At 38.7% G+C, this 11,056-nt stretch overlaps 1 protein-coding gene across 1 annotated transcript; it reads right to left on the bottom strand.

Annotated features, from left to right (window-relative positions):
- Positions 1 to 5,278: 5,278 nt before the first annotated feature.
- On the bottom strand, positions 5,279 to 9,865 carry LOC112551770 (gastrokine-1-like). The gene is made up of 6 exons (XM_025214633.1): positions 9,854 to 9,865; positions 9,404 to 9,457; positions 7,924 to 8,058; positions 7,412 to 7,522; positions 6,509 to 6,650; positions 5,279 to 5,373 (listed from the first exon to the last, which is right to left on the bottom strand). The coding sequence occupies exons 1-6, from the start codon at positions 9,863 to 9,865 to the stop codon at positions 5,279 to 5,281; spliced, it is 549 nt and encodes a 182-aa protein (XP_025070418.1).
- Positions 9,866 to 11,056: the final 1,191 nt, after the last annotated feature.

Raw genomic sequence — 11,056 nt, 5'->3', positions numbered from 1 at the left:
GGTCAGGCTAGATGATCTGTTCAGGTCCCTCCTGACCCTAACTACTATGAAACTATGACTTTCTGGCTAAGAAGACTACCTCAAAATACCAAAATATGTTCAATTAGTCCCTTGATTTATTACCTGTGTAGGTGGCCCAAGTACAGCTCTTTCTGACATTGTTGTGGGATATCCCATTGCTTCAGTGGCTGGAATGCAGGTCCTGATTCCATTCTGTTGAGACAGCGGAGAAGAAAAAAAGAATGGAAAATTATCTACTGGCTTTAGCCAAATCCCTGAACCAGGCTTGACATTTAGCTGGCTTCTGAACCAATCTTGTATTGATGATGATAAGGCAGTCCTATACCATTGTTATCCCAAAGGGCTCTCTCTCAAGCTCTTTGCAGACTATCGTCAGGTTGATGATAATGCACAGATCTCCCTGAAGTCAATGGCAGTTGTGCACATTCACTTCTGGGCATGCTGGGCTCCTGCAGGCCTGATCCTTGTTTCATTTACAGCAGTGACCCCTTGAATTCAGAGACGTTACACTGGTGAAACCCCCAGTATAAGTGAAGGGAGAATTAGATCCTATAAGCCTTTTGTCCAGAGAATCCCTTCACCAGGCACAAAAATGTGGCCACCTCTGTCTGGGAATGTGACATATGTTTGTCATATACTGTATCTTAGGAACAGGAAGTAGAAAGCATCATATCCAGCTGGAAATGCAACAGGGAGTTCAGGTAAGCTGGCCCTTGGCTAGGACACCATGATTAATATCCCTGCTTGCACGAAGAGTGCCACAGGATTTTTCATTACCTAAATTTTCCAAAACATTTGACTGTATAAGGAAGATCCATAAGCCAGAAACCTTGTATGTGTTACTGTGCAGAAAATGTGCATAAGTATAATATGAAAATAAAACATATTAATCAAAAGTATAAAATAATGAAAAAATACAGTAATGCTCATGTGCAAATATCTTAGGGTCAAACTTCATTCCTGTTGAAACCCTCATGGCTTTCCCACATACTTCAGAGAGTCCAGGATTTAGCACAGAGTGACATGAAAGTTCATACTGCATCTAACTCATGCTTGTATTAATTACCTTTCACTTACACACCATGCTGTCAAGCTGGGCTAAAGTTGGGAACGTTGCTCTGTTCATTCTGGAAACAACACAAGTCCTCCTGTAGGGCATATGGTAACAATTACCCTCTGCAAAATACAAATAGGAGTTTCGGCAAATCATCTTTTATTTTTGTTTCCGGTTCTATGAAAACACTCTTAAAACAGGTAACAGAGATATTTTGCCAGCTGCCTCACACTTGCATTTTGTGTCTCATTTGACAAGACTCAGAGCTCAAAGCACTGGCTGAAGTTAATTCCTTGGTAACTCCATTGAGTTCAATGCAGTTACACTGAGGATAGGTTTGCTCAAAAGTGTTTTGCTTCTAAAATGCACTCATGCACCCTTGGCAGCAAGAAGCAGGCTACTCAGATTCAGGAAATTTCAGCAGAAGATAAGTGGAAATTGGATCCAAGACGGTTCACATTTACACTGCTGAAAAGGTAATGTAGCTCTGCCAGAACATAAGCAGGCTGCCTCTGAATCATTCTACAAGTGACTGTCCTGCCGAGGTATCATCTTTGAACATGTATCAAATGGACAAGTTAGGCAGTGGTGTTGGGCGAGCCATCAGGTAAATGTAGAGACATGTTGAGTTTTCATTCTTGGAAAGTAACACAATGTTTGCAAAGCTAGGGACAGAAATTCCACATAAGTAGTACGAAACTGGCTCAAATCTGTAACACATCAGAAGTTCAGTGCACATAAACCACTTCCAAAATGTCTGAAACTGGTTTAAGATAACACTGGATGGAAGCAGTATCAGACTTAACTGATTTAGGTTAAAGCAGTTTATTAAACTTCTGTCCTAGATCACCCAAAGGTGCCCTGCCACAAGGAACATGAAGCTGTCCAAAATACTTATAAATGTTTTCATTCTGACCTCAGCTCAGTTTAATTGCAGACACATTAAACACTGGGGAAAATGGATTTGTATACATCTTGGTCTGGCATTACATATCTTTGTTGGTGGCATTTGAACCAAACATCACAAATAAAATATTTGTTTTTCTTATTAAGGAAAACTATAGCAAACTAAATGTTTCTTTGTTACATATGTATTTTCAAAGCCAGTTGCCACATTTTCCTGGGGACCACTTTTTTCTGCAAGACTTCTTTGGGAGTGACTGATTATCCTGACATGAGCATTAAATTGGTCATGGAGTTTGATTCAATACTTAGAGAATTTCTTCCTTTTTAATCTTGATAATGTTTTTCAGTATGTTCCTCTCAGAAAACTGTTGGCAGAATGTTGTCTGTCATTTGAGGTTACATGCCTATGAGGTGCATTTGAAGTGACAAGGCCTATGTGCAAGGGATTAAAATATAATAATTTATGACCTAACTTTGACCTCGACTATTTCATCATAAACTTTTAATTATGATTGCCTAAAGGCCCCATGTAGAAAAGCACTTCGGGTACCAACTGTATCTTGAATTTAAGCATCTGCTTAAATTCTGTCCTGAATACTATTTTAATAGGTTAGTACAGGCATTTCCACAGTCCTGAGAGCCCTGACCTGAGATTAGGATTTTTATATGGTAGGCCCTGTATGATAGATAACAAAGATGAATTTGCTTCCTGAAGAGATTACAATCTACGTGTAGGATTATAGGCAACAAATGAACCAAGCCGATGGAATGGGGAACACAGAGAAAACACTGAGATAATACAGGGTAATGTTTTCAAAAGTGCCAGTGACTTAGAAAACTAGGTTTTCTTTTCAAAAGTGACTTGGGCTTTTATAAGGCCAGGTTTTTAAAAGTACTTTAGATGGGGTCAGAATTTTAAAGGCATTAAGGTGCCAAAAGATGCAATTTCAAAAGTCGCTAGTGGGATTGTTAAAAGTGCCTAACCTTGAGTCTGAAGTGATTTTCTGCTTCCCACTTGACACACATCTGAATTCTTTTGACAATCACATCAGAAATTTATTTGTAGTTTTAGGAGCTGCTAAAAAACTGTCCCGTTCTTCAATAATGGCATACAAGTGAACACGTTTTAGCAGTAGGTAAGTAGGTAACTATTCTTTACTCTAAGAGCTGGTTCCTTCGGGCCTGAATTGAGGTAAACTCAAATGACAGTGAAATGCTGGGAGTTTGCATTGTCATCTCCGGTTTTGTATCTGCTCTGTAGTGCTGTCATCGTCAGAACAGTCTTGAAACCTAAGCAGCAAGCATCACATTTGTACATATGCTCTGCAGGGGGTGTTTTTAAGGGACATAAACCACCAGATGGGGTAATATGACATGACAGCTTTGCTCCAGGCATGGATAGAAAAATGAATGAAACACCTATTGATGGGTCAGATTTATTGAAATCCTCTTCTGGACTGGGTTTCTTCAAATATTTTGTGGGTTTGACTTTGTTATGATAGATGACAGGTCTATTTGTTGTTGTTGCTGAGCAGTGGTTTAACATGTGGCTGAAACCTTTTTTTGCCTTCAACTCATCCAAACTTGGCTTTAAAACTACCTAGTGGGAATAATCTATTTAATAATAGAGAGTATGAAATGGGAGAGCAAAATAGGTTAGGGCAAGAATTCCAAATAAATTAAAATTCATCCTGATCTTTGATTTGTGCCTCTTTCTGTCACTTTTTGTCTTGTCTGGATAAGACAAGCACCACGGCTGAATGTAAGGATTAAGAGAAATGAAAATTTGGAGAAACAATGATAGGGAAATGCTAGCAGTAGCACAAGCAGTAGAAAAAGGTCAGTCCTATCCAGTAGAGTTGATTTGTGATAATCTGGAATATATATGGACACCTTTGCAGTCTTTTTCAAGGAAACTCATTTTGATTTCATACTTCTGGAGGTTAGTTAAAAAACTGTGGTGTTAACTAAGCAACTATATGTGGCTGCCTGTTTTCTGCTAGAATTCCTAGAATCATAGTTCATTAGTTTGGAGGCCAGAAAGAACTATCAGCTGCTTGGACCGTAAACCAGGCCATAGGGTTTCCTGTTAATGCCTATTTGAATTAGAAAACATTATATATATATATATATATATTCTATATTTTCTAGTTCAAATAGGCATTAACAGGAAACCCTATGGCCTGGTGTGTGTGTGTGTGTGTGTGTGTGTGTATGATTTTCTTTATTGAGTGATTTATTAATCACAAACACACGCACACACACACAAAATCTTGATTAAAAAAGTCACTCAATAAATAAAATCTATCACAGCCATCGATAAAACATTATACTTCCTGTTAAAACCTCCATTTTTAAATTTTCCTATTTTTTCATTCTAAATTGAGCTAGCTTCAGCTTCAGTTTCCAGGAACAACTGCAGAGTTTCTGGTGCTACCCAGACTTTAGATTCACCATTGTCTGCTTGTTATTGTACATATAATCCTGGCCTTATATTTAGACTGTGTAGACACAGGATCTGATTCTTGTTTTGTGTTTGTATGTAAAACACAGCAAAGTCCTGTTCAATGAGGGGGAACCTAGCATACAAGTTAATAATAACGCCATGTTTATCTATGCAAAAGGAGCAGAAAGAGGCCACAAATAGCTGCATGCCATGTCTACTTTGCACTGATGTCAAATGGCTACAAAGATATCTCTCCATTGCTGCATCTGGGTGTGAAGATGCAAAGGATGGGATGATACCTTTATTACTTTGCTTGTATTGTCCAAACACATAGATAATCTGGTATGCTCTGTTCTGCCCTAGAACAGAATTCCTTCATCAAAATAATATAGCTAATGTTTCACTGGAATTGAAAATTTAAACCCACAAATTTAGGGGAACTAGACTTTAAAACTGATGAGATTACATAGTTGGTTTGAAAACAGTTCACGTTAGCTGTAATCAAAATTCACCATCCAGTGGCAATTTCTGCAGCTCCTGGGTTTTCTTTGAAGATCTCCCATCTACACATTGACCAAACTCAACCTTTAGTTGTTTGTAACAGTATCTCCTGACTCAGCATGGGACCAAGCTATGTCTGATGAAGAGTAGAAATGAAATATACAAGACACACATGACACGAATGCTAAATTTGTTTAATTGAAAGTTAGTTTCTCAGTCTAAGTTTCTTCTACATAGAAATCATAAAGGGAAAACAGAGTAAAATATTCAGAAGATGTAATGTCACTAAGATAAATGGTTTTGTCCAGTCACAGGGGAAATTGGAAGACTGGTTCAGGGCAGCCCAAAACTTATACGGAAATACCAAGGCATAAGTCCAAACGCAGGATGAACAGGATGTTCACATTCAAACACGCTCTTGCTCCTACAGAGAAAAAGTTCTCTCCTGAGAAAGAAAAAAAACAAGTTTATCATTAGGTGATGGCAAAGGCATCAGGAAATCTGTGCAGACAACGTGCTAATTCACAACAGCTGTGGTCATGCTAAAGATCCTGCACTTTGTGTGGTCACTGATAGTCATATAAAGTGGATGCACAAGGGTGTAAAATGTGAGCATATCAGAATCATGGCCTATGATACCCACACAGGTAATATCCACACATCTGCGACATTTGCAAGGCAGTGGTGAATCAGATAGGAAATTTCCCCCTGTCCTATAGGATTAATGCCAGTGGGTAACAATGTAGCAACAAAATACTCCTTTACTGCCAGCAGAGAGAGTTAATATACAGATTTGACATCCACAACAGCAGCCAATGCTTCATCCATGCTCTCCTGCTTTGTTACAGCAGGACAACATGCATCTAAAATTGTGAGTTTCTATTACTCTGTTCAAGGAATTTTGTTATTAGAAAAGCTTGTAAAATGTTTAACTGATTTCTTTTCACACTCAAGCAAATCCAGTTGATCAAATACACTGATATGTGCTGATTCATTTTCTTAAGAGTTACTTCTAATGATGAGACTGGGCACTTTTGAAGCTCTAATTTTCTTCACAGAACCTTAGAAACATGAGCTGGCTAATCTTCATGTCCACTTTTTATGAGGTAAGTGAATAATCTAAGTGTGGAACACGTACAAAGTACTGAGTCATCTGACTCAATCCAGCAAAACACCTTAAGTACCTATAAGTGTGCAAATAGTCCCATTGCAGCAGTTTCAGTGACCAGCCCAAGGACACACAGCCAATCAGCAGCAGTTCATGGATGGGAAGATAGCAATCCTTGAACTGTGGTCCCAAGTTCACTCCATAATATCATGCTGACTCCCTTCTTTACTATTAAAGTTAGGTGTCATCCACAAAGTTCTGACTCAGACTTGGAGCAACTACAAATCTTAGTGGTATATCAAACTGACTTTTTGGATATGAGCTTTTTGATCGAACCATTCTGGTTCAGATCTGGGCTCAGGTTCTGATACCTTCCTTTATTTTCTCACTTTATACTGAATATTCCAGAAATAGTTTTGCTGTTTGATTATATGGTTTTGCTGTGTCAGTAGTTAGCAGGACTTGTACTCACCCTGGATCTCATAAGCCTCATAAGCAGGCAAGCCATGGCACAGAGCAGCAATGTCTTCTCCGTATTGGGTGAGGTCCTGGATTTTCTTTTCTGAGACGGTGTATCTCACCTCGTTTGGAGGAGGCCTTTGAACTTCAGATTTCTAAACATCGATAAGGCAGGCGCAGTCGTTCGACATCATTCAATACAATGAACAGCTTAATTCATTTATAAAAAATGTGCACTCCTATTTCTGACATTTCTGAGACACATGGTGTGCTACAGGTGAAAGTAGTACTGGGGTGCTACACTATAAAACAGATGGATAGGAAGCAGAGCAGCTCACCCAATATTTTAGCAAGGACCTTCCTAATTCTTGTGCTGAAACATAAGACGCTCATATTTGGCCAGAAACTTTCATTGCGTTGGCTGATTTGCTCCCTATTTTCCCTTACTGTCTCCAGATAGAGAGTTACAAAATTAATTTAAAAAATTCAGAGTGAAAAAAACTTTACCCTACATTGAAACAGAGTAAAAAAAACAAACCAGATCACACAAACAAACAACCCCCCTCAAGAAAACACAACATTTTTTTTAAGACATACCCTGAAACAAATAACCCAAATGTCATTTCAACAAGAGAAATGGGAATGGTTCCTTCCAAACATGTCAAAAAACCCTGTTTCCTCACTCTTTTCCTAGTTTTTTTTAAATGCAAATTTTCATTGAAATTGATATGATTTTACAAAAAAATAAATTTGATCTAAATAGCACTTTCCAGGAGGAAGCTGTTTCAACAAACAAATCCCAACAAGCAGTATCTCCAATAGGGTAAGATCATATATTTTCAGTTTTGCATTGTACTATTGGAAGAACACATCCTCTCTCCCACCCATCATTTCTGCAATTCTCTTTTCATCTTACCTTCATCTCGTCAAGGGCTTTGGGAAGAGCATCAATAGCAGGCATAACGTCTTTGTTCATTTTAGCAAGGACACAAGATTTTGTGGCCAATATCCTGGTTGCCACAAAGCCCTATAAAATAAAACCCCAGCAATTTAGGGATTTTGTTTGAGCATCTTCTCCATAAATGACAAACACTCTGTGCTCCTAACGTATAGCCCTCTTCAGTTCTTTTACCATTTCATTTACATACGGAGTTAAACACAAACTATCATTTTATCTGGTATTTAGCTTTGGCTGTACATGCTTCTTTCCTCACACTTGAGGAAGGACACTTTCTATTCCTTGTAGTTATGCAGCTGATCCACTAAAAGATATTACCCGCAAAACCTTGCTTCTCAATAAATAATAGCAATTCTATTTCATCTTTAAAGACAAATACACTTTAATAAACCCGTTTCCCTTAAAAAAAGACCTACCCCCCAAAAATAAATAAATAAAAGAGCAACGCATTTATAGTAGTTTGCACTTACAGTCTTGTAGTCCAAAACAGAGACCCATGATCGCTGGCCATTATTTGATGTAACGATAGCCACATTCTTATCATGGTCGACAGACACACCCTGATGGGCTTTTCTGTCAGAGTCGGTCTGTCCTACATTTACATCCTGAATTTAAAAACAAAATTAACCAGGTTTTAGGTTTTCCACAGCCAGCGTGCTTAATCAACTTGTATTCTGTCAAGTGCTTTGAGATCCACTGTTCTTAAACTGTATTACAGCAACGTAGCAGAGTGTTTCTGCCTTTGGAGACCACTGATGCTATCATGCCAACATACCCAAGCCAGGTCTACCTTGGCTACCTAGTGTTAACTGTTAGCACAGCACTTTGCAAGGGCTCTGAAGGGCTAATTAGTCCCAGCAGAGCTTGGTGGTAACATGACTTAATTGCTTCTGTTACCTGAAATAGCTTTAAACAGCATTGTGCAGTACAGAAATGCTCTCAGTCCGTTTCACTTTGTCCTCAGCATGAATCTGCTGGAGGTAAGTAGTTGTATTGCCTATTTTGCCTGAGTGAGAACTGAATAAGGTTTTGTTCAGTTGGCTTCAATTAAAATTCTTCCTGAGTAAGCATTTAAGTATGATCATCCTTAACAGATTTTCCAGCCCAGAAGTGTGGAGTCCTGTGCGTTTGTAGCATTCATTTTTACTTTACACCTTACACTAATTTACACTCATTTTCAACAGGGGGAGAATTCCTTCCTATCTAAAAGCCACTTTGAACAGAAGTGACCTTGTTATTTTTAATAACTGGGGCCTAATCAGTTGGATGTCTGCAATGAGCTCGAGTTAGCTTTTAAGTTACCAATGGATTACATGCATTTGATATTGTTTCAACCTGTTATTACTGCATGTGCAGAAACATTCATAAAAACTCCTATATCTTTTGTTATAAATTCCCCTGTGTTATTATAAAACACCATAGATTTAAAAGGCCTGATTCACATTTAACAAAGGTCTCCTCTTTTGATGTAAAAGGAGCTTAAATTGGTTACACATTACATATGTCCCTGCTGTCCTTTACAGAATAAAAACAGCATACAGGGACTTATAAAAATAAGAATCAGACCCATAATATTTATCATATTGGTGTGGAATTTTATACACTGATGGAAGAAATCTTTCTTTCCCTCCTAGCAAGTCTACCATAACCACAAAGTTTTGGAAATGTCAGCACAATATTAAGGCGGTGGCATTTTGGAAAGTTGCAACAGATGTGACCCAGTTTTTTCCATTGTTCTTTCTTACCTGTCATAATTAGACAAACTTCTTTTCGTAATAGGCTAGCTGAATAATTATTTCTTTACTGAGCAAACCCACCCCTGTGATCTTGCAGTTTTGTGTACAAAGAAAATTTTAGATTTTTTCCTTAAGAAATATATTCTGCGATGTGAAAATCCATGAAGCAAAAAAGAAACAGGCTGACAAGAGTGGTATTATATGTTGAACTTACTTGTAAAGCAAGAGATGGAGCGAAGAAAACTCCCAGAAGCACAGCAGTCACAATCTGAAACAAATATTTGAGAAAGGTAAAAAATATACCAAGCCCTCTCATACTAAGTTAAAGAAAGTGTTTGATCCACCCCTCTCACTCCACTTTATGATAGTGGGATTCCATTCAGTTCAAAGGGCATTAGATCAGGGGCATACATTTCAGGATACATAAAAGTCTCACATAAAGCCTCAATTTGCAGATCTTTATGCTAATATAGTCTCTGAAACGCTGAATTTCCCAAAGGAGTGAAACCTCTAAGAATTAAATTTCCCTGCAATAAGTCTGACCCACCAGTGCAGGTCTGCTGAGATTCCTGCCGGTTCTGGAGCTGTAAAGGACTACAGTATAGGGCCACAGACAACTTCAGTGCTGTATTATTTTTTTGAGAGGAAAATTATATATACTCACAGTGAGCTTCATTTTGATAGCTGAAGAGCTTCAAGATCTGTTGGAGTGAGCCACACAAAACCCTCTATTTATATACACTGGTTCCTGAAATCAAGCATGGGAAGGTTAGATACTGAAATAAATGTATCTTACTGGTGTGTAGACAATTACGTATGCAACTGTGTATTATCATTGAAGAATTACTCTGCAAACAAGGGGTTTGAAGTTGACCCATCAGAGTCTGGCATAAAGGTCAATTTGTAACGATCCATTTGTACTTTCTGTAATGAAGCGGTTTCTAGTGATCCAATTTCCTTCAGCAGTGCGCTTGATATGTAATCTAGCCGAGCTATTGCATCCCTAAAGTCAAATAATAGTCATCTTGAGAACAGTGACTCCCTGCTAAATGCCTTGTCTCATTTACCAGCAGTACCTTACCTAGACTCCTGGCAGCCCCAGGAGAACTTTTAGTATTGGGTCCCCCTTCACCAGAGAGAATAGTAATAATAATTTTAAAATTACCATGTTTGGGCCCCCTTTCTGTCCAGGCCATGGGTAGCTGCCTGGTTCACCCAGGCCTGTATCTGGCCCTGCCTACCGCTTTTGCTCTATACCTCATAATATTGATAAAGTATAAGGTTATCTCTTCCAACTCTGTGTGTGCAGAGGACCCTTTCAGTCAGAAAAAAATGGGAACAGAAATAGTGCAGGAAAGTCCACCTTGTCCTCCTTCCAGCTTTGAAGAACTTGGCAGAAAAAAAAAATGTCTTATCATCTTTTCAACAGATTAACCAGGAGAGGAGTGATGGCTAGAAAATGGTATTTAGAGATTTGCTTTTGGGAACTGGCTTGTAGGTAAAGTAGATAAGCATTAAAATAATGGTCCAGGGTAGCAGCAAGGGTTAATTGATTTCTAAAAAGCCTGTCTGTGACAAACTTTCTTCAAAGTCGGCTGTGTCTGATACAGGCAAGCAGCAAACAGACACACAGACTACGAAATTAAAACCATGTACTACGCTGTTCCATAACATAGGAGGCTGCATACTCTCAGAGCATGGTCATCATGGGTGATTTCAACTACCCAGACATCTTGTGGGATGAACACTCAGCCAGATCTGATCGCTCGTAAAGCTTCCTCACTTGCATTGAGGAACTCTGTCTAACTCAAGAAGTCTATGGGCTGACTAGGGGCAAGGCACTCCTAGGCTTGGTTCTGGCAAAAGG

Source organism: Alligator sinensis, unplaced genomic scaffold (genome assembly GCF_000455745.1).
Source record: "Alligator sinensis unplaced genomic scaffold, ASM45574v1 scaffold1030_1, whole genome shotgun sequence".
NCBI lineage: Eukaryota > Metazoa > Chordata > Crocodylia > Alligatoridae > Alligator > Alligator sinensis.
Note: the sequence above shows the minus strand (reverse complement) of the source record. Positions and strands in the feature narration are given on the sequence as shown.